Raw genomic sequence first — 23,974 nt, forward strand, 5'->3', positions numbered from 1 at the left:
ATTACACATTTAAACCTGAAGAAACACTAAATCGACAAAATAAAACAAATCACACAACTTCACTTCTCGCGTACCTGCCAAAAAGTCCCGATCATTCTGTTTTTTTTTAAGGGATTTTATGACCTGGTAATTGAGACTTTTAAGTCATTTCTTATTTTAATTTGTATTCTTATTTTTATGAAAAATGATATTATGGAGTGAAATGAAATGAAGATGATTAATTTGAGACATTAATCAACTGGGATGAAATTAAATGAAATGAAATGAAATGATATGGGATGAAGTATAATCTCAGCAAAATGATGCTCATTTACTGAGATTTTTTCAGTGGACTTTGTTTCATTTTCCCACATTTGTGCACTTTTACAGATATTAAACAGTTAATAAACCACCATTATTACACATTTAAGCCCGAAGAAACACTAAATAGACAAAATAAAATAAATCACACAACTTCACTCCTCGCGTTCCCGCCAAAAAGTCCCTATCATTCTGTTTTTAGTCTGTGCCATAGATTATACACCTTCAGTTCTACACCTAATATCTGTGCTCATTAGCATTACGTTATTTCTCGAATGCATGTCTTGTGAGTTGTTGTTGAAAAAACAACGAGAAGTGCAGGCAGAAATGTGAATAAACAGTGTCACGTTACGAATATTTCGTTTAAAATGTATCGTAAAATTGTGTGGTGTTACGTATTTGTGTTGACCTTATTGGATATTTCGTTAAAGACCAGACTGTCGGCCCAAGGAAAGAGTCATGGTAAGTTCGATTTTAAAATACCATACGTTCATTTAAAGTAACTAAAATCTGTAGTTAACTAATCCTTTTAAAGCGCCAAATTAGTCTCGAAGGAGGTGGTAGTCTGAATATCGAATAGGATCAACCTATTGGCATGTAACTATTGAGGCGGTAGTGCGCGCCGTGATGTTATTTTGGACTGGGGCCGAGGCGGATTTATTTGTTATTTTTCTTTCACTTTCTAGATAGTATTTTTATCGACCACTTTGAAATCTGCTCAGCGTACGCGGAGCGCGCGTAAATCGTGCGTTGCAATGCAGGTGGTTGCAGCTAGTCTATTACCCCCGCGCTCTCACCACCCCTCGAGAAAATTCACATGTGCTCAATTATGTACCTATTTAATATTTTTTAGCTCTGACTATAGAATTAATGTGATTTAGTTTTCTCTTAAACAAAATTGAACTAACCATGTAAATAAGTAATTAAAATAGATTGCTCAAAAAATTCTTAATTTCAGGTGTCACACTACATGATTCTCTGATAGAAGGGATCAGTTTTCAGGTAATTGTTCTATTTTACATGTAATAACGGAATAACATAATAGTAACCATATTTGACATTGTCAAGGGACACATTATTAAAGATATTTCTTCTAAATGCACATTTTCATACTAATACAATATAAATGTCATATTTTTACAACATTGAACAAAGTGAAATGTTTTTTGATATTATTTTAGGGTGTATGTATTTTTTTATAATAACAATATGTATAATAATAATAATAACAATGTTAAACACACAATTGACTAAACAAAGCTATTTTTTTAATAAAAAAAATCAGATCAGTTTAGGTCACAATAAATGGTTTTTCAAAAACTGGATGGTTGTGGCTTTATTTTATTTAAAAAAAAAGAAACTGTTATGATGTACAGCTCTTTCATGTGTTATTGATGTCTTATTTAAAGTAGAATCCTAGTAATCAAAGTAAACTTATAAACACTGTGATCTCCTTTTCCTTGGTTCTAACTTTATATTTTGATATTCTATGGTTTTAGTTTCATAACCTACATAGTAGTATTGGCCATGGTCTTTACAAAAGACACTTTTAGTACACACCTATGTGACTAATGAACATTGCATGTAGATGCAAAATACAAGTAAAATACAGTGAAACAATTGAATGTCTTGGGTATATGTCTGACAACCTTAAGGATCTCTTTTAAGCTTGAAAGAAGCTTGCTTTAAAGCTTGAAAGAATAAACATGTATGACAAACACAAAGTAAGTCAACGTGGCATAAAGAATTAGACCCCGGTGCATTTATGGGTTGTTTTCAAATTTGGGGCCAAAAGCGAGTTATTTGATTTGATTCTCAAAACCTTAATGATGAACACACCTAAACACAAAAAAATGGAAAATTAGAGAAAGTTTAAATTAATGAAATTGTTACTTTTTTGTCTGCAAAATTGAAAACGACCCTGATATCAAATAATGCAACTGTGCCAGCATTCAAAATGTCCCGACAGGTACCAATTTTTATAATGAAATACATACTTAGCAAATGTTCCTGATTGCCTTCCATACTGAATGAATAACATTGTGTAGTAAAAATGAAATACACAAAAATTATAGTTTACATAATTACTAATGGTAAGCAACTTGTGAGTCTGCATGGGTACGCATCACAACATTGCCTATTACTGCTGTGAAGCAGTTACATATTAGAAGGGTGTTACCCCTGTTGTAGTGTAAAAACAGAGGCCTGAGAATTCGTGTCTCAAGATGGGTGGTGGCATTTACTTTATTGATGTCTATGGGCTCTGGTAACCACTTAACACCAGCTGGGTCGTGAGGTTTTGTAAGACAAGAAGAATAGGTATACAAGGAAAAAATTAATTTCTTGTATTGTCTGATACTTTTCTGACCACACCGAACACAAGTGCAACAATGCAAGTCAATTACAATGTTGTGTAGTGTCTGATATAACAATTTGTCAATATCTCTACATTTACAAAATTTTGTAATATTAAATTATTTCACAATATTCATAATATTCCATTCATGTGAAACTTTGTAAAAAAAAAAAACCATTCTGTAATAGGAGTTAGTGTTATTTGAGCTTTTTATTGTTCCAACTATGTTGCTCTTTAAATCCATTGAAGACAGGCTACATTCCTCCGAATGATAAGTGGATACTGTTGTTCACAGATATTACCAATGCCAGGGGCAATGTTAAGTGTCTGCCTACATGAAAATACTTTTTTGAAGCCCAGTACAAAGAAAGTCAAGAGATGGCTCTTGAGGCATGCTGAGTAGACTGCATTACAGGATGGTGTGTTGCAAAACAAAATTGTGTAAAAACACTTGATGATTACAAACAGACTAAGCAATAAGGATGAACTGTAAAAATAAGATGAGAGGAATTGAACTGTCTGAAAATCAGAGTATTTTTTTATTGCACAGTGTGAGTGAGCTTACAGCTTTAATTCTCTTGTAACAACGATTATGCATTATGGAAAACGATCTCCGCATCCGAGCTACGAGTTTTTATTTTGTATGTAGGAATGGGGGAGCGAGGCAGGCGACAGTAAGCGCGGTGCCGAGGGGATATGGCTGCAGCCGCCGAGTTTGGAGTTCGGGCGCGCCGCGCTGGCCGAGCCGCACGCGCGCCGCGTCACCCTTACCAACCTCGCCAACACCACCATACACCTCGCCTCCGTGGCCGGCACCACACCTGACTTCCATGCCTCATTCTTTGAGTCAAAGGTAGGCTTCAACATATTTAATGTTATGCTTACGAACGAGTCGTGAGTCTTGCGAGTTTGAGTACTTGTTTCATTTTCCACCTAATATTAAGCGGGGTTATTCAAATCCGCAAATGATCTCACCTTTTTTTGATGAGTAATGTTACGACATTCAGCCGATTTCTATTGCGCTTCTTATATTTCTTACAGTTGATAAAATAACTACCTCTATTATAGCAGCTACAGTTATAGCTGCCGTGAAGTAAATAATTTTTCTGTGCCGACGGGTAGACAGAGAGGAGTAGCTACTTTAAGCTCACTGCCACTGTACTATGTAACTAAACATTTTCTTTTTCTTAACATACACAGTTGTTCTTATTGTTTTCTAACACAGACGAATATTTTCCACCGAATCCGTGACCGACTATTCAATACTTAAAGTAGTTTAAAAACCCACTATAGGTATTGGATATGAGGTCGAAGTATCAATTGTATTGTGTGAACTCTGTCTCACCTGTACGAGTAGAACAGGAGCGCCAGAATAGTTGAGCAGCAGCGGGGCGCCGGGTGGGGGCTGCGTGCCTCGCTATTTTATAAATGACTTTAAAGTATGCACCTCTATTCAGCCTGAATGCATCAAATGTGATGTCAGCCGTCAGCGGCTTTGCTCTGCCCCTGGCATTGCTGAAGTCCATGGGCGACGGTAACCACTTCCCATAAGGTGGGTCGTGTGCTCGTCTGCCTACAAGGGCAGTAAAAAAATATCCTAGGTTTTTTGATTGTTTACAATTCAATGACCAACAATATTCTCAAAAAATTCACCCTCTAAATAGCACCAGAATGAGTTTTTCTTCTTAAATTATGGAAGAAATCTCTCACGTCATATAAGAGAGCCTTCTTCCAGTCCATCTAGGTAAGCGGGTCGGCAGTTTCGGTTCTGCCTTAGTGATAATATAATGATAAATCATTGTCGTCTTCCTTCTGTTAATAAAACTCTCGGCATATCATTCTTCCTCACTGACACGACGGCCGAAGAACCAGCCACAAGTTGGTAATACTGCCCTACAGCCTCGCAGCCCTCGTCGGACCGACTGCAGTCGCTTGTCCCTCAGCTTTACTTAGAGGCACCAGATATATTGTTAGGACAATATATTATACACACGTAATACATACATGTATGTTGAAGCGATAAAACTGGTCTTTTAGATAAAGACTTGAATTAACACAAGACCGTTGTCAAATATTATGCAACCTGCAATAAAGTTATTTATATGTATCTAGTAGATACGTTTTATCGGCTCTCTGATGCGATCAACAATTAAAAACGTAATAGTATGACGTCATCGTAATCGGCAAAACATTTTCCACGAAACAAAAAAAAAGTGTAATATAGTTGAGAGTTGGTTGTTCCACACCGATGTTTCATTAATGCACGACTTTCTCACGCTGAGGAATCAATTATTACTGACGAAAATACTATCTTTTGAATTTATTATGTTGTCAATATTTTTTACTTTTAAGATTGCTAGAGAATTGCCATTTCAAATTTTGAAATTATTAAAAATTTATTTTATGACGTTTTATGTCGAGGATAATGAATGTTTTCAAACAATACATAAATAAAATAATTCAATTCTTTAAAAGACTAATTTCACACGATGCAAATCTCTATGGGAATAACAGGCTATCCTTTAAATCCGAACGTATTTGACTAATCGTCGGGTAGCCTCGCAATAGGAATAGGATAGAGTGAGGGTGGGATCGACCCGCGTGGCATAAGCTTTTTGCCTAAACTTTTTGCAAAATAAATTTATTGTTTCATGTAATACATCAGAATTTATGTATATAACATATGTGTGTATGTTTGGTCTTGATGAATCTATCTGGTAGTTGACAGGTATGGTGTTTATCGAAAACAAAAGGATAGCCATTCCAGGAAGGTATTTATCACAGTACAACGTTCTCACGCGTGGTATCTTTCATACATTCAGTGATCTCTCCTGGCTGAGCCCTGGCTCGCCCACCTGTCCTGGTGAAACTGGAAAGGCCTCCAGGCCATCAGTAATCTCTCAATAATAATTTAAATAAATCAGTAATAGTGTCTGCCGAGAGCCACCGTGCGTACTGATATGTAATGTAACGTATTTGTAACTACGAGTAGTGTTTACTGCTTGAAGTGAGAGCGCGGTGAGATGTGAATGCTATTTTCATACGATCTAGGGTTATCAGTGCTCACTATCGACAGGATGTGACCACTGCGCCGCGGTCTCACTTATCTCGATTGATTCTAGAAACAGACTTTTAATTTAATTTCTATTATATGACAATTTTAATTGTATTACGAAAGATAAGTCAACCGCAGCTTATCAAATCGTAAGAATAATATTATAACGCATTTATAACCGGTTCAGTACGCGCAGGAAACTTACATAATAATACATCTAATATAATCTATGAGTTGTACGCGTGCTATTTTATAAATAATTATTCAATTCAAATATGAAATCATGAACGACAGTTGATTTGCTGTCGGATATGTGTGTATGTATGTGTGGCCCAAGTTGGCAGTTGTGTGTGGGCCTCGCTGTAAGTCAGCTCTTACTCAATTCATATGTTAATACATTTTAACGTTTAGGTCTTGTTATCTCCGAAGTCTTTACGTTACATCTGTTGAAATCCACGCAGCGCGACCCTTTTTCGACGAAGTATCGTGAGTAGGTAGAGAGTGCTCGTTCCGATTGTTCGATACATTTGTTCGGAGTGAATTTCTTTATTTGACTACTTTGAACCATGAGACTTTAGTTTCAATTGTGCGCAAAATATTTTTATAAAACTGGCGGAAGTTGAATATAATATACATCCGTGAACAAATATTGAGAATCACAAATATGAATATACTTATGAATATTCTTTTATTATTCATGTAGGCAGATGGGCATACGGTCCACCTAACATATTATTGTAATAAAATTATTAAATTTAAATGTAAATTTAGCTTATTATTCGTGAAGTTGGAATTGCAGACATCGAAGAAACCGAATTTTAAGGGAAAAAAATAATAATTAAGAAAAGAACAATTTTACAGGAAATAAGCATTTTTGTACTTATATCGGTATTTAGTTAGGCCCCTCCAGCTCTATGAAGTGGTTCCAGTCTCTTTCGGATGTCTCGATACCTATTCAAATTATATAAAGAATGTTGAGAGATTCCGTTTTATAACTACCGTACTAAATGTGTTTTTAATATCTTTAAAATTAGCGAGGACAGTATTTGTTTTCTTAATTTGTCTTCCAAGCCTATCCTATGCTTGCTCTATGAGACTTAAGTCGGCCGAGCGCGCTGATCACCCCATAGCGTTATTGAACAAATGGACCAATGGCATCTACAATTTCTTCCCAAGTCTCAGCTACGTATCAGTGTCCCGATTCTAATGACGCAGAGCTGCTTCACGCCCCCACACTATAACTCTCGCCTATGCTCCCTTTTTAATGATGTCATGTTCAACGTACTCCTCTCCTGAACGTCTCCAAGCTTTATTCTTTCCATCATCTGGATTCAAGTTAGATTTGGACTAATTTGTGTCCTATCAACTTGACCGTCGTTTAGATCGGACATAATGTGCAGTAACTATTCACACTTGACACGATAAATAACTTAGCTAAACACAAGCTTGACACAAAACCAACATTTTAACTAAAAATTATTAATTTATTTAAGTTATCACTTACAATGTTACATTGACCTAGAAGACCAGATTGTTGATAATGTGCCAAAGAAGGCTAATGAAAGCGATATCACAGGGACACACATTGTTGACAGAAAAAAAAATCCTCAGTGTGTGCATTCAATTCGTACGACCTGTATTAATATATTTACTTCTTGGTGGCACTGACTGGTGATGGTCGTCTTGTGCGCCCACCCGGGTAGGTACCACCAGCTTGCCTATTTTTTGCCGTGAAAAAGTAAAGCGTTTCGGTTTCAAGAGTGGGGCAGCCATTGTACTATAAAAAATGAGACTTACCATCCATTTACTATCAGGTGGACGGTATAAATTTAAAAGATCATACCTCAATCAAAATAATTTTAAATGAGTGTCATTTAATATCGCAAACAACGAATCAATTGCTCATGAATTGTTTTTATTTTGTAGAAGACGTGACAGTTGCGTCACATGAGTAACTGACCCGCGCATTACATTTAATTTACATACAGTTTATTTCTATTGTAAAGTTGAATGATTTTTTTATAACTGAGCTGGTGGCCTTCCGGTTGGTTCGTGGTGGTACTTGTGTTGAGTCGTGAGGCCGAAGTCTTCATTGTTTTCTATACCGAGTATCCCGCTCTTCAACTGGAACGCATTTTAGTTTCCGCAGAAATAATATTATGGTACCGAACCGTGCGACTTTATAATACGTTGTAACGTAATTAAGCGGTAAACTTCGAACGCTAGGATACGGCTTATTTCAATGTAACACACGAGATTTTGGTTCAATGTATTTATTACGAAGAATAATGTATTATTTAAATAATGGAGAGTAAAATGTCCAAATAAGTGAATGTGGTCGCTTCACGGACTGCACGATGTCTTCTGAGACCTTGCTACCCACAGTATCGATGACGTAACTCCATTACGCTACTGTTTATCTATTAGCAGCTGTTTGTTTCTCTGTCAGTATCTGTGCTGGGAGAGAATGCGTGCTATTTACGACTAACCCCAAAGAGTTTTACTGTATATATGAAAGGGAGAATCCGATGGAGTTAAACAGAAACATAATGGCATACTGATAAATTAGATGTGACATATACATAAACATATATAGGTATATATACAAACTTATTCTAAAAATGTTGTTACCGCGACCTTGGTTTGATTTAAATATTTTCTGTTTTAAATTATATGAAAGCTTAGTTATGTCCACCAATCGCAAAAACCGAAGAAAATGCTCTATGAAAGCTATTGCTCCATTACTCCCTCCGACACCAGAAGTCGTGTCAGCAATCTGGCGCTGGGGGAATGTGCTAGGAAGTGCCAGTGCTGGCTCAGAGTCTTAGTGAGTCTTAACAGCTTGATCGCTGCGCTGTGTCAGTGGCGTGAGTAGTGCACCTAGAACAGAGCAGCTACGACTAAGATGTTTACTCTGAGTGTCGATGATCATCGCGTCGTGCTCACAGCAGTCTGTGAGCTGCAGCGGCGTGGCGTGGCAGTGAGGGTGCCTTCCGCAGGACCAGGCAGCGCGGCATGTCTGCTGCGATCTCAACGTTCATGACGCGCTGAAGCTGCAAATGTGGAGGCTGCAGTTCTTTCGTCACAGATGACCAGCTTGTGTGTACGACTAAAGGAAGGTCGTTCACGGAGCGGGATAACGATAGTTACAAAATCTGCATATGGTCTTCTCTAGGCGTTTACTTTTTAATTTTACTCATACTGCCACCGTTATCAATATCCGCAGTTACGTGGGTCTCTACGTAGAACCAAGGTTCACTTTACGAATACACTCGGTACATTGATTTACTCTAATTGTGGTTCTTGAATCATTACTACATACAATATACATTAGTTTCATCAACAAACAATTCCTGGATTACTGAAGTGTAGTGCTATGGGGTACTCTGTTGGATGATGAGTCTTAATTTGAACGCGGTCAAGATACTGCTACTGCACCGATACGGAAATACGTTATTTTTAACGTGTAACCGCGAGCGAGCGAGAGAGCGGAGGAGGGAGGCTGCGTGGGTGACGATGAAATTGTCCGATTTGCGCTGCAACACATGATTAACGTAACTCTAATTATAGACACACATTGCATACACATATATTGCAACGTGCGATGCCGAAGTCTACTGCCTGCAGCCTCTGCACTCTCCGCAAGTTACTTTGTGAGAGACAAAGTAATTTGCAGCGGCTTGGTAGTGGGGCAATAAAAAAAAATTAGACAGAATTGTGGTTCGACATTACCACACGATATAAGAGTCGAAACTTTTATTGTGCGACATATTTGTGTCATGCTAGCTCCATAAATAACAATTACCAACCACACTTTGTTGCCTATCAACATGGTGGTTTCAACGCTTTCGCGGTTTATTGTTTTCTGTATTCTATTTAAAAATTGCGTCGTATTTACATAATATCATAGTGGAATACATTGTTTATTAAACGGTAATATAAAGAATTTAACAATATAACAACCCGACAGACCCGGCAGACTTCGTAGTGCCTCAATCGATAAATAAAAGACCTAAGCTTTTGTATAAAATAAACTTAAAACAAACAAAAGGAATCCGTCCTGAAAATTGTTATTTTTATTTAATTTCAAGCATTTTCATATTTATCTACCTTTTAAACCTTCTCTGGACTCCCACAAATAATTCAAGACCAAAATTCGCCAAAACGGTCCAGCCGTTCTCAAGTTTTAGCGAAACTAACGAACAGCAATTCATTTTTATATATGTAGATAGAAGATAGATATAAATGAGATTGAATAGAATGCACAAGACAGCACGTGCGAGTGAGTCCATGGGCAGCGAGCCGGCGCCGCGCTGGTCCGGAAGTGCGATGCAGCGCCGCGTTGCCCAACTCTTTATTTCTGGAAGTGTGCCGTGCTGCGACACCGGCCGGCTTCCTAGTTTTCAACTGAAAGCTCTTTGTATTTGTATCCGTGCCTTAATGGCGCGGCTCTGATTTACCTTCAACCTCGGCCGGTGCGACTCCACTAAACCGAGTCGAGTCGAAATAAGATACTCGTTTATTTTGAACACTATGCGTTAAATGTATAGTATCAGGATGCAAACGTAGGGCTAAAAGTAGAAAACGAATGTATCGACTGCAATGACCCTGGCGGCCACTGCACTGGCGTAGTGGTGACGTTAGCGATACGTGGACCAACCAACCAACCCTGTAGTGTGGAATCTTCTTCTATTAATAATTAATACGCCCCACACAACCTAACAACAACTTTTACAACATTATATTTATTAATATGTCTTTGATCGGTGAAATGTTGTAGTAAGTACCTTAGTAAAGTCAATACAAGGGATACGGTTGTGCGGAATGTATGCTGGATGGATCGATGAATAATAACGCACGAGCGCTTGTGGTTTGCTCAGATCGGCAAACGAACTCACGAGTCGTGGCCCACCCGCCACGCAGGCACCATAAGTCGTACCAGTAAATATCGGTTGGGGATCGTGGCACGCTAGTGTTTAGAGAATGCTACCGGTCATTCGAACACCTTGTCGCCTTTTACGACACTCACGAAGAGAGATGGGCAGGTGATATGCCAAGCCGACTCCACGCACCGAAAATAAATGTATTTGTTTGGGTCGAATCTTGCAAAATATATTAGAACCACTACTTTTAATTCTACGGAATTAACTTTTTTAATGTTGGTTCAGTTGCAATAAGAAGCCATTGCTATAGTAAACCCTCGCCAGTCGTCAGGATTAGCTCCGGAGGAACTTTTCAACGCTCAACAGTACTTTACTATAACATGGACACCGCTCAGGGTTGAGTTTCGAAAAGGCGACCTCAATGTTTAGTAATATATTAGTTAGTTAGTAATATTAAACGTTGCATAGACATTTAATTATGATAACCCTTTCTAAGAATCACCTTTGTGGGCAAACGGCCCACTGAGTTTCTCGCCGGATGTTCTCAGTGGGTCGCAGTTCCGATCCGGTAGTAAATTCTGGGAAGCGTTGCTTTTGCTAGGGCTAATATTGGCACATTCTCTCAAGTTTAGCCCGTGAGGTCACCTACACACCCGCGCTTATCTGGAATAGCCCCCTAGGCTACCAGCGAATACGTAGGGGAATCAAGCACGAAAATTTATTGCCCTTGCCCTAAATCTTGCGACAAGATTTAGAAGAATCATAGAAGTTGTTTAATGTAATACACTAATGCGTTTAAATATTTCATTCGATTCCAGACACTGGCGCCACAAGCCAACACGACGTTCAGTGTCGTGTACCTGGGCCGGCACGAGGGCCCGGCCTCCGCCCACCTCTACATACACACCTCGCTCGGAGTGTTCAAGTACCCCGTACGTTACCGAAAATTATGTTTCAAGGAAATTAATATTAAGATTAATGCTATTGTTTCATTGGGAACTACGACCGTGTCTGCTGTTTTTGGATCTTTTTCCAACTTCATATTTATTTAAATACATATTGCTAAGTAGCATTCCGTGCAGCTACGTCCGCGCGGTGGACCCGGCCTCGGCAGTGGAGTGGACGGTACCTACCTTACAGTCCGGACGTGAAAGCGTTACAGACAAACAAACAGTTTCTTATTTACAATGTTGACAATAACTTTGCGATACTTTCAGAAATATTGGTCTCAGCAGGACGGGCCCAGTCTCGAACCAGTGACCTCTTGATGTGTATGCATGATATCGCTGGGTCGTGTACGATGGTGTTTGTGGTGCAGGTGTCGGCGGAGGGCGTGGCCAGCGAGTGGGGCGTGTGGCCGCTGGTCGGAGTGCGCGTCCCTCTCAACGCGACGGTGGAGCCTCTCCTCACGCTGTACAACCCCACGGCGCACCCCGTGCAGGTGCGCGCACGCTCACTAACCAGCCCAGCGCTTGTTCGCGATAAAGTATCCCGCTCTTTTGAAAACGAGTAGGTGCTTGTCGTAGGCAAGTTATAACCGTGGATAAAACGTAGGCAGCTCTATTCTTAGCTAACGGCAGAGGGGAGGGATGACATTACGATTAATGGAAGAAATTAAAATCATTCATATTAAAAAAAAAAAAGTGAGCCGTCACGGGACGGCTGGCAGATGTGAAACGTCGACATTATTTTGTAAAATTAATATGCAGAAAAGAACAGATTGTGATAGAAACTAAATATGTCATAATGATAAAATAAAATATTACGAAAAAATAATTTGTTTTCAAGTAAAACACAGGTTATGTGTACTGTAGTAAACAGCACTGTATACACTACGGAGTATACACTATAGGTATCCGAGCTCAGTGTAGCGAGAGAGATGGCTTAACGCCGGATCGAGTGGGAGGGAATCGCACAGTCGATTGCGCATGGCGACGCGTCGCCACAGCATGCGTCGCCACGCCAGAAATCGGTTTTACGTTTCACATCAAAAAAATATCTAAACCAGACGGTGATATATTTGTTGCAGGTGACCGAGGTATATTCGTCGGGCTCGTGGCTAGGGCTGTCCCTGGCGGGGGGCGGCACGGGGGCCGCTCGTGCGGCCTGGCTGGTCCCGGCCGGCGCCTCACGAGCCCTCGTGCGGCTCCGCGTGACGCCCGTGGGGCCGGCTCTGCAGACCGCATACATCCGCGTGCGCACCAACGGCACCGGGGCGCCGCTCGTGCTGGCCGTGCAGGCGCGCGCCGTGCCGCCCGGCGAGCACCTCGCGCCGCTGCACCTGTCGCTCGCGCCCCGCGGCTCCGGCGACCCGCCCGACACGGTAACTGCAGCGCCGCGCCCCGCCCCGCCCCGCCCCGCCGCGACCCGCCCGCGCTAACCGTGCTCCTTGTCCTCAGTTCGAGCTAGAAGCGGGCAACAGCTTGGGCAGCTCGGTGACAGTGGAGGGTGCGGTGTGGGGTGCGACTTGCGGGGACGCGCCCCCTTCCCCGGAACGCCCCGCGCCCCCTCCCGCACACAATGGACAGAACGACAAGTCCACCACTAATGGTACTTCCTCTCGCTTACTCCGGTGTAGTGAACTTTGTGACATAATGTTGCACGTGGCGACATCCACGCCGTCGCGTCCGCGAGCCCCGCCCGCCCTCGCGCCATCAAAAGTATTAAAATTGTTTGAAAGATTTTGTTTGTGGGTGCTGAGCTTGAACGTTGTCTGATATTTAAAACTTTACAGGTAAAAGATCCGACGGCGTGTATTTGTCGCTGGAGACTTCGCGTCTGGAGCCGCACCAGCCGCTGCGCCGCGTGGGCCGCGTGACGTTGGACTGTGAGTGTAGGGGGCTGCGCGGTTGATATGAAGGAACGCACTCGGTCACATTTAAATTTCCTAACGATTGTATCGTGCCGCCAACAGTCACGACATGTCTGACTGCAGCTCGGCGCGCGGCAGTCTCGCAGCGAACCTACTACCCTCGTAAAGTTATTTAATTTTAAAACTTGAAAATCTAAAAAAAAACACCTAATACACAAGTATTTTATTTTGGTTTTGTTACTTAACGACCAGAAGTGGTCGAAGGTAGTCAGCAGTAGTGGACCACTGTGCTTATTGTGACGATAAACCGCAATGCGTGTTCCAGACGGCGAGATGTGGGCGGCGGCGGCGGGCGCGGCGGCGGCGGGCGTGGCGGCGGAGGGCGCGGCGCGGCAGGCGTGGTGCGGCGGCTGGCTGCGCGTGGGCCGCGCGCGCGCCCGCTACTCCGTGCGCGTGCTGGCGGGCACGCTCGCACTGCACCCGCCCCGCTTGCTGTTAGTGACGATGCACCGACTGTGTCTATCATTGCTAAAAATTACTACTTTCTATCGTAAAATTTTACTCAAAAACTTATACGATTTTAAACGTAACGTAGTGTAACGGTTACTAACATTACAGTTTCGTTCACATCTTTTTGTCGCACCGCTAAATTTGTTCAAGAGTGTCTGATTCGGTTCTATATAATTATATTATTCTTGTGTCAGTTTTATTACAGCGGACGAAAAGAAAGCCTTGGAAGAACGTGAAATTCGCGTTCACAACGAGTTCCCGGTGCCCCTCCACATCACCGGGCTGCACTACCCGCCGGAAGTACTGGAGCATTTCCACGTGAGTTTTTAGAATATATTCAATGAATCGAAATGTAATATCTAACTATTAAAACACGATTTCAAACGCACGCGGCCTCGCCAGCACGAGAGCGCGACGCCGCTGGTGCTGGGCGCGGGGGAGCAGGCCCGGCTGGGCTCGCTGCGGCTGCGCGGCCTGCAGCCCGGCCTGCTGCTGGACGCCAACGTCACCGTGCGCACCAACCTCACGCACTACACGCTGCCGCTGCATCTGTACTCCGGCCAGCTTCTACTGGTAGGCTCCTGCCCCCTCTCGTCGAGCGGCCCCCCATCCACAGTCCTGACGTGCAGTGTGTAACGCAGGAGTGGGAGTGGCCGGCCGAGCACAGCAGCGCTGAGGAGCTGCGGCTGGGCGCCGTGGGCACGTCCACTCGCACCGTGGTGTGGGCGCGCCTCCGCAACCCCGGCCCGCGCCCCCTGTGCGTAGTGGAGGCGCAGGCCGACCTGCCCGGCGTGTCCGTGTGGCTGGCGGACGGCGCGTGCGTGGCGCCCCGGCACGCCGCCCGCGCGCGCCTCACCGTGCACGCGCCCGCCCGCCCCGCCGCACTGCGCGGCCGCCTGCGCGTGCGCACCGAGCACGCGCTGCACGAGACGCGCCTGTCCCTGCGCGCGCTGGCCGGCCGCCTGCTGGTGCACCCGCTGCACTTCGGGTACGCGGCGCCCTACGTGTGGGCGTCGGCGGCGCTCGTCCTAGAGAACAGCATGTCGGTGGGCATGCGGCTCGTCAACGTGTCGCGCCCGGAGCCCGAGCCGGCCGTGTGGTTCGTGTCGGAGGGCGGCGGCGCCGAGTGGTCGGGGCGCAGCGCCGCGGGCCGCGTGCTGTTCGCGCCGGAGCGCCTGTGCGCGCCGCGCTGCTACACGGGGCTGGACCTGCGCGAGCCGGGTCCGTGCCTCGCCCTTACCGACTTACTAATTCAATTTCAAGTGTTGATGAAACTGTGACCTGACCGTCCGCCTTACTGCGACAGAGGGCGCGGCGTGGGCGGCGCGGGGTGCCGGCGGTCTGGAGGCCGACGCCGCTCTGCACGCCGCGCGGTTCGCACAGTACGCCGCCCTGGCGCACACGCACGTCAACATCTCGCTGCACGTGCACACGGACCAGGTACGGCCCGGCAGCGCGGCTGGCGCAGTGCCCGGCGCGCCCCGGGGCTACAGCGCTCGGTCCCGCAGGTGGTGCAGGCGCGCGCGGCGGGCGGCGCGGGCTGGGCGTGGCCGCGGGTGGCGGCGGGGGCGGGCGCGGCGGCGGGGGCGGCGGGCCCGGCGCCGCTCGGTGCGGCGACCACGCTGCGCCTGCGCGCGCGCAACCCGTCCGCGCTGCCGCTGGTGCTGCAGCCGGTGCTGGCGCCCGTCGACCTGCGGCTGTGAGTGTTCGGTCCCGTACTGTTCCCCCCATGCTGCGAGTGTCTCACAACGACTCCCGGAGATTGAGCCTGTCTCAAAAGACTCGAAAGATTCTTGTGGCATCTCGGCGCACCGCTCTGCTCTGCTCTGCTGATGTCGTGCTATTTCTTAGTTGCTGTTTAAAGCTTGACAAAAAACTTATCCTTTCAACACTAATAGTAAAGTAAATAGTTAAAGCTCTGTTTAGGCTGATCATCTCACGGATCACTTCATGTTACGCGCTTATCGTAATTCATTGACGCCATATCGCCCACGCAAGATGATCACTTTAGAACAATAGACTGAAATCTAAATATTGTACAAGCCGGCCCACAGCTCCGTCTACTAGCCCGTGCGCTCCGGGCGGGCCACTTGCGGTGCGATTTCGTATGTAAGCATTAGTAAATAAGAATATTTAAAAAAATTATAAAACTTAAAATATATACATATCATCACTTAGTACATTAAACCAGGACTGATGCTGTAGAATCTCCGCACTGTAAGAGTGAACAGTGCGTGTGGACCCACGACGCCTTCGCGCTCAGCGAGTGGAGGAGCACGCGGGGACTCGCGCGGGAGTGGAGCCCGGGGGAGGGGGGCGCACCTCCCCGCCCTGCCGCGCGCCCCTCTCCTCAAGTCCTGCCGCCGCTCCTGCTCGCGCCCGATGCAGAGGTCGAGCTCAAGATCACGTTCACGCCCGACGTAGCCGCCGCCCTCACCACGTACCTGTACCTCAGGTAAGGACGACGCCGACCCCGCGCTCGTCCCCGCGCTTCAAACAAAATGGTGACCGAACTGTGACACTTGCAGAAACAATTTAACGATAATCGAAGGCGTGCAGCTGTGGGGCCGCGGCGCGCACCCGCGGTTCGAGCTGGCGGGCCGCGCCGCCGGCAGCCCCGCCGCGCTGGTGCTGGAGCTGCGGGACTGCGCCCCCCAGCCGCTGCGCCGCGCCGTGTCCGTGCGCAACACGGGCGACGTGCCGCTGCGCCTGCACGACTGGCGCGTCGCCGGCCGGCCCTGCGAGGCGCGCGGCTTCCGCCTGTCGCCCTGCGCCGCCCTCGCCCTCGCGCCCAACGAGTCGCGCGCCCTCCACCTCGCCTTCTCGCCCGACTACACGCTGGCGCGCGTGGCCGCCCGCCTCACGCTGCGGGTCGAGCACTCCACCGCCGAGTTCTCTCTGCTGGCGGTGGCGCCCGCCGCCCTCCTGCCGCGCTGCCACTCCGCCCTGCTGCGGCCGCCCTTCGACTCCACCATGCGCACCACCGGCACGCTGCTCGCGCTCGCCGTGTTCGTGCTCGTGCTCGCGGCCGCCGCCATCGACGCCGAGCGGGAGCTGCGGCGGTCCCGGCCCCCGCGCCTCTCCGCCCCGCCGCTCAGGGCGCCGCTCGACCTGCGCGCGCTCGCCGCCGAGCCCCCCGCCCCCGCGCCGCCGCCCCCCTGCCTCCCGCCGCGCCCGCCCGCGCGCCGCCGTCGGACGGCTCGTCGGCCGCCCGTCCCGTCGGATCCACAAGCCGAACGTCGGGCCTTCGAGCGTTGGCGCTCTAACGTGTTGCGTTCTGCCGAAGACGAGGACTCCCGATCGAGCGAGGACGCAGAGCCGGACCGCGGTCCCTCCGGTTCCTCGGAGAATGCGCCCGCCGTCAGCGCCGAGACGCCCACGGCTGCCGCACTCGAGATGACGAACGACGGGTACGAAGCCGACCCCGAAACCGAGGAGCGACTGGTCGGCAGCGACGAGGATCTCGGCTCCACCGCGACCATATCCACGTCTTCCGCCTCTTCTTCATCTTCTTCGTCTTCATCTTCCCCTGTGGAGGAACGAGAACCGGTCGACGACGATGACGTCGGCGGTCGCGAAAAAAGATCGTTGAGCGATACGCCCGTCGGTGCGGACGGCGATCCCCTCGTCGAGGTCACGCCGAAACGTCGGTCGCCGCTGCGGCCCGAGGACGCGCGGGAGGGTCGGGAGGAGCGCCGGCGCCGGGAGGGAGGCGACGCTGCTCGCCGGGAGCGCGACCGCCCGCGCCGCGACTCCGATGGGGCCATCGTGCGGCCGCGCCCCGTTGGACCAAAACACCACGCGCGAAGGGAAAAATCATCCAAACGACGGTGCGAACGAGCACCCGCCTCCCCCGGACCCGTGGGCGCGCGGGCGAGCCCCGCGGCAGCAGCGGGGGGGCTTCGGTGGGGCGCCTCGTGGAGCTCAGTGGTGGCGAGAGGTGGGGGCGCAGGCCCGGAGCCGGCCCCGCTGCCCCCTATCGGCTCCGACGTCCGACGCCGCCCCCCTCCTGCAGACAACTCGCTATTCTACTTCAACGGCGAGCAGAGCGTGGTCCCGCGCCCCGACGCGGACTTCGCGTGGCGAGCCTCCCCGCCCGCCGACGCCGCACCGTTCGTCTCCCCTCCGAACGATCCCTATCTTGGTGAGTACCGCCGACAACTAACGGGTTACTCTGTACTTTTCGACCTGTCTTATTTGGTTACGAACGTTTCTCAGTTGCGAATATCAACATCCCGGCAGTCCTAGGACTCCACATTAAAACTTATCGAAACAATCGTTCAGGCTTCGAGTCACAAAAATTTTTGTCGTACTCACAAAGTAAACAAAACAAAAAGCACGCGCCGGCGGACCGCAGTGGCCGGCCCGGGGACGCTGCGGGGACTAGCCCGGGGGCGCTGTGGGAACCGCGGGGGCTAGCCCGGGACGCCGCTCAGACGCTCTCAGCCAAGTCGCCACGTGGCTCGGCAGCAGCGCAGCACCGATGGGCAGTTCGCGAGTGTCGACTGTGAATCACTATCCACTGTGAAGCTCAAGCTAAGTCAGATGGACGATGTCCGACCGCGACGGGACAGCGCGAAGTTGCCGTCGGATCTCCGAATTCACCCTCGTTGCTTTTAGACCTCTCAAACACCGGTCAACGTCCTCGTCGAACTAACCCATAGACACAGCCCACTGAGCTTCTCGCCAGATCTTTTCAGTGGGTCTAGGGCTAGTGTTAGCAAATTCTCAGGTTCAGTCAGGTCAGTAGCTGGAACAGCCCCTTAGGCTACCAGCAACTAGGTAGGGAAACAAATGGACGATATAAAATATAAATACGACAGAAATACAAGTTTATTACAAACTGCATAAGACTCGAGTACTATAATAAAATTATTTTAAATTTCCTTTTTTTTTTATTGCTTAGATGGGTAGACTAGCTCACAGCCCATCTGGTGTTAAGTGGTTACTGGAGCCCATAGACATCCACAACGTAAGTGCGCCACACATCTTGAGATATAAGTTCTAAGGTCTCAAGTATAGTTATAACGGCTGCCCCACCTTTCAATCCGAAACGCATTACTGCTTCACGGCAGAAATAGACAAGGTGGTGGTACCTACCCGCGTGGACTCACAAGAGGTCCTACCACCAGTAAAAATTGCAATTTCACCCTTATTGCGAGGACGTAAAGTTGTCACTTTTTAAAATGTAATTTTGAATAAATTACTGCATTGGTTTTATCGTTGCGAGTGCGGAGGTCCGGCGATATCTTAAGTTCGGATCCCATCTTAACCAAGATGATATGTGACGAAAATATTATCTCCACAAACAACACACATAAAAATGTCCTCACTCCGGGACTCTTCATTGGGAGTGAGTTACAACACACGTGGCAGATATAATATGTCCACGGCTGCGTTATCGAGTGACATTTTGAAGAGTACAGCACCACAATATTTTGAAAAGTTCTTTCATTCGACCCCTGCGGCCGAATGAGCCACTGGGATTTTAAAAGTTTTAGTAGGGTGCAGCCCGGGGGCTCGCGTGCGCACCGCGCTCAGCGCCGCACTCAGAGGTTTCATTTTCAATTAAATATTGATATACTACTGTGTAAAATACATAATTTCCATTCCAAGTCACCCATCCGCGATATTTGTTAACCAAATAAGACAGGTATCGAAAACAGTTAACGTGAACATTTAGATACTCCTACGTGGTTATATGAGAGTAAGCGACGTTTGTATGTTGCAGAAGAGTGTGCGGGGGTGAGCTCTGGGTACGGCGGGGTGTGGGGCGGCGCGTGGGGGTGGGGCGGCGCGGCCCTCCGCCCCCCGCCCGGCTTCCCCGCGCAACCCGCGCGAGTCTACGACCCCTTCAGTTCGCTGGCCGCCATCTGGGCCCCGTCCGCCCCCCTGTGGTCCCCCGGGACGGACGCGCCCCAACGCCCCGAACGGTCACCACCTAAAGTCCCCGGCGCTCCTCTGGACCGAAATTCCGACAACTAAACGCAACGCTGTGAAAAACAACGGAACTCTAGAACAAATAAAAATACTTTACCTCTTGGACTCTCGACGTGATCTTCGTCCCGGCTTCAGACGGTCTGAACTGAGATTTTCGGTTTTGACTTTAATTTATGTAAAGAAAATACATACAAAACGTTGTGCCCGTGACGGGAAGTAAAACATTCTTTATCCTACTGAAAATATCAAGGTTCGTGCAAGTTAACATGTATGTGAACTGTAGTGTGTGTGCTCCGGACGCTCGGCGGCGCGCTAGTCACTGTCCGCGTCGCCGCTCGGCCCTGCCATGTCAATCACTCTCTTACACAGTTTAGATAATATGGAAACAGCAAACACCAGATCTGAATAATGAACAAAGTGTATGTATTAATGCCTTCCTATGCGGACGCGGGCTGGGCGATGCTCGCTTACAATCAGTTGAGATATAACATACTACGCCTGATTGTACTTAATGGGAAATGTAACAAGCTTTATATTTGTGTGCATTGTACACATGTTCCCTAAATGATGTCTGTTTAAGACTGAATAAACTCTTTGTCAAAACAGTTTAGTTTTATTTGTTGATTTAGCTCACGTGTGCAGGTGTATACAATATGCGGCCTCACGCAGCGATGTGTCAGAGCATGCACCACAGAACTGTTTTTACTTCAGTTATCTGCATGTTTTAATTCATCACTGTTTATAGAGCAAACTTACACTACCTGTAGTAATTCTCATTTTTTCTAATGGTATTTTTCTTGTACATCAATGTATATTCTGAAATAAGTAAAATTTGTACGTATGAAGCACTGGCATGATATTAAAAATATCCCTAATATATTTCCATACTAGCTGACGCCGCTTCCGAGGGACTCCCAGGTAATTTTATTGACTTAGTAGCCACCCATCCCTTTATGCCGCTGCTGAACCCGAGCTGCAGCTGAGGGTTAATTTGCTTGCTGAGCCTTCCTTGAGGTACCTAAAAGCCCAGATAGTGAATTGGGAGGATCCGAAATGACGTGTTTAGGGCTTCTCGTCCCTCTTGGCCTTGGCACGACCGTTTATCGGTCTTTTACTGGTATTTTACTGGTGGTAGGACCTCTTGTGAGTCCGCACGGGTAGGTACTACCGCCCCGCCTATTTCTGCCGTGAAGCAGTAATGCGTTTCGGTTTGAAGGGTGGGGCAGGCGTTGTGACTATACTGAGACCTTAGAACTATATCTCAAGGTGTGTGGCGCATTTACGTCGTAGATGTCTATGACCTCCAGTAACCACTTAACACCAGGTGGGCTGTGAGCTCGTCCACACATCTAAGCAATAAAAAATAAAAATAAAGTATTTTTGATAATGGTTTTTTTTTTTTTCAATGATGAAGATATTGCAACACAAAAAAAAGGATCTACATCAGCATAAAACTTGTCATTTATTCTACTTTTACTTTGTTTAATATCAGGAAGAACAGCATAATTCCAAAAACACATGAGTTATAATGTAATATGTATAGTTCTTATTTTTATATAAAAAAAGTTACATTACTAAATTTATGATGACTATGATGTCAGATATGATTACAAATTACTAGACCATTCAGGTGGAACATTATTTTAAATTAAACTAATATCTGTATTTGGTAGAGTAATCTTTCGGTGAGACAACAAGACCTCGTCCTTTTCTTGCCCCTCTGTACACAGTTTCAATAATATCAATCATCTCCTGCTTGTCTTCGAGAGGCCAGTTGATTTTATTGTTGTTGCCAGTCCCCAAGTCAATCATTATGTGTTTGTTGCGGAAGAAGAACATCACTGTGCATGGATCGTATAATTCATACCTAGAAATAAGTTTAAATAATATTATTATAGGCCTTGCTTAGTCATTTTATATACTAGACCCTTTCTACTAGACTAGAACTTTCAACCTTTTTTACTTAATGATGTATTAACATACTCTATATATACATGACACCCTTAAATGCAAAGATTTATAGTTGGGAGTGATGGTTGTTGGTATTTACATCACTCATATGTAATACTGTTGTATGGTTAATATTTAATAAACAATTGTATATTTAACCAACATGTATCCCTGAGATGCAATTTCCCAGATCACCTTAAATAAAAATTGAAATATCGTATTTCTAATTTTCACAACACACTTGACTTGCAACATTCCAGTGATCAAGAACTGCTGTTCTACTCTAGTCTTAAAATCAACAATTTGAAAAAAATTATTAACAATGTAGATAATGAAATTCATTTACTGTATGAACCAGACTTATTAAGAATTCCTAGAAAACTCATAGTTCTTTGCTTCTTCACTTATGATACTTTTTTAATAATTAATAAAACAACAAATTTAATAATACAACATAATTTCCTTAAAACACTGGAGGTAGGAGGACTTGTGTATTCCACAAAGGTTTTAAGAAAACCTATCAAAATCTTAATTTCAGAAATAAATTTAGAACAAGTAGTTTTACGGTATACTTACATTTTATTAAAATCTGGAACTTCTGTAATGTCAACTAAATATATGACAGCAAAATTTTTTACTTTTTCCGCAATGCTGTATAATACTTCATCCATTTTCATACATGTTGGGTCCCAGTCGTGTCCAAACCTTATAACCTAGATATGTAAATTAGAATTAATTACATTTAATATAGTTGAATCATAGGGCAAGACAATTAGGCCACTAATTAAATAACTATTAACTGTTTTGGCTCAAAGCATTTTGTTAGTTCCTTTAATTCAAAATCTATTGTTTTTTATACTAGAAGGTTGAAGGTCTTGGTTTCTACTGCATTTATATACTTTAACAAATACCTATTGATGTAAGGTTAGAATATAATTATTATTTTTAGTCTTCAGATACTAAATCTCAGATTTCTACATTCTATGAATCTAGTTAAAACTCACCACTACACGGTCTTCTTCTGATAGAATGGCCTGATCTACTTGCCAACCATTGTGTAGATGTCCTAGCATATAACTCATTTTGCAAATAAACTACTTTACGTATTATTTCAAACAAACGATTATTCCTGTATTCTTTTTTCTGGAAATTGCTATTGCTATGAGCAAAATATAATCGTGTTGTAGGACCACTGAACAAATATTGATATTATTTTGCTCACTGAAATTTGCCTTTCACATCTAAGACATTCCAAAGTTATTTTATTCTCACATTTTGTTTCTCGTCACTGTTCACGTTTTCTATAGAAGTGTGTTCAAAAAGTTTAGAGCAGGCGTTGTCTTTTTTGTTACTTCATAACAAAAAGAATGTTCTGTGAAATAGAGAACTTTAAATTTATAATTATTTAATAATATGTAGGTATTAAGATATGACTATTCTATGAGTAAATTTACAAACACTGACTTTTACCAGGTCATAAAATACCTTAAAAAAAATCACAGACCACAGTATGACGTATGACAGTAGCAGTTCCATTTTCCAACAAGAAAGGCGGAGGTATCAGTCCATACAGCGTAATCTTTCATGGAATTATTCTGTTATTTATATCAATTTAATATGAAGTTAATAATGATATGGATGAAATGAGGTGAAGTTTATTTATTTGAGGCTTTAATGTTAATCATATATTTTATCGTTACAACTCTTATAGGTACAACAAGGTATTTAAATTAAATTATATAGGTATAGGATATAGGTTATAGGATTTAAATTAAATAAAATTAATAATTTTGTGCAGCGACCGGCGCGGCGCGTGCGCGTTATTCAATTTTTCTTTATCGACCCTCCGTATTTTTACGAATCCTGCGAGGCGTCGCGGCGTCGGTCGCACGGCGTTGTTCGACACTTTAGGGTTCCGCTTAGCGTGCGGGTGTTGTAACGTAATGTTACAACTGAAATCGTCTGCAAAATAAAAAAAGAAAATAAAAAAAACCTTAAAACAAAAGTATTTATGTTCAAAGCAGTTATTTTATCGATTGTACCGCTGAGGTGACAACAATAGTTCCCACCTCCCCCCGAGACGTAGGTTCGGCTGGCGCAGACACTGCGCAGCCGCTGCGCCGGCAGTCGTCACTAGAATCGACATCAACCCCACGAAAAGCACAGCG

The 23,974-nt window shown here is 45.4% G+C and overlaps 2 protein-coding genes across 6 annotated transcripts; one reads left to right on the plus strand and one right to left on the minus strand.

Moving 5' to 3' along the window:
- Positions 1–530: 530 nt before the first annotated feature.
- LOC110384806 (transmembrane protein 131 homolog) lies at positions 531–20,459 on the plus strand. Its single transcript, XM_038015263.2, has 17 exons — positions 531–762; positions 1,259–1,302; positions 3,306–3,509; positions 11,413–11,526; positions 11,913–12,035; positions 12,624–12,917; positions 12,994–13,144; positions 13,329–13,421; positions 13,732–13,900; positions 14,111–14,234; positions 14,319–14,489; positions 14,558–15,137; positions 15,223–15,356; positions 15,425–15,615; positions 16,108–16,371; positions 16,445–18,060; positions 19,648–20,459. The coding sequence occupies exons 1-17, from the start codon at positions 669–671 to the stop codon at positions 19,899–19,901; spliced, it is 4,620 nt and encodes a 1,539-aa protein (XP_037871191.1). The 5' UTR covers positions 531–668; the 3' UTR covers positions 19,902–20,459.
- An 840-nt stretch (positions 20,460–21,299) lies between these two features.
- On the minus strand, positions 21,300–23,698 carry LOC101740857 (thioredoxin-like protein 4A). Of its 5 annotated transcripts, none has more exons than XM_062672232.1 (4): positions 23,311–23,665; positions 22,811–23,178; positions 22,383–22,519; positions 21,300–21,723 (listed from the first exon to the last, which is right to left on the minus strand). In XM_062672232.1, the coding sequence occupies exons 2-4, from the start codon at positions 22,886–22,888 to the stop codon at positions 21,510–21,512; spliced, it is 429 nt and encodes a 142-aa protein (XP_062528216.1). In that variant the 5' UTR covers positions 22,889–23,178; positions 23,311–23,665; the 3' UTR covers positions 21,300–21,509. The 5 variants fall into 5 exon arrangements, with proteins under 5 accessions (XP_062528216.1, XP_004923828.1, XP_062528214.1 ...); XM_004923771.3 differs by having other exon boundaries at positions 23,292–23,649; XM_062672230.1 differs by having other exon boundaries at positions 23,271–23,332.
- Between the last annotated feature and the right edge of the window lie 276 nt (positions 23,699–23,974).

This window comes from Bombyx mori, chromosome 14 (assembly GCF_030269925.1).
Source record: "Bombyx mori chromosome 14, ASM3026992v2".
NCBI lineage: Eukaryota > Metazoa > Arthropoda > Insecta > Lepidoptera > Bombycidae > Bombyx > Bombyx mori.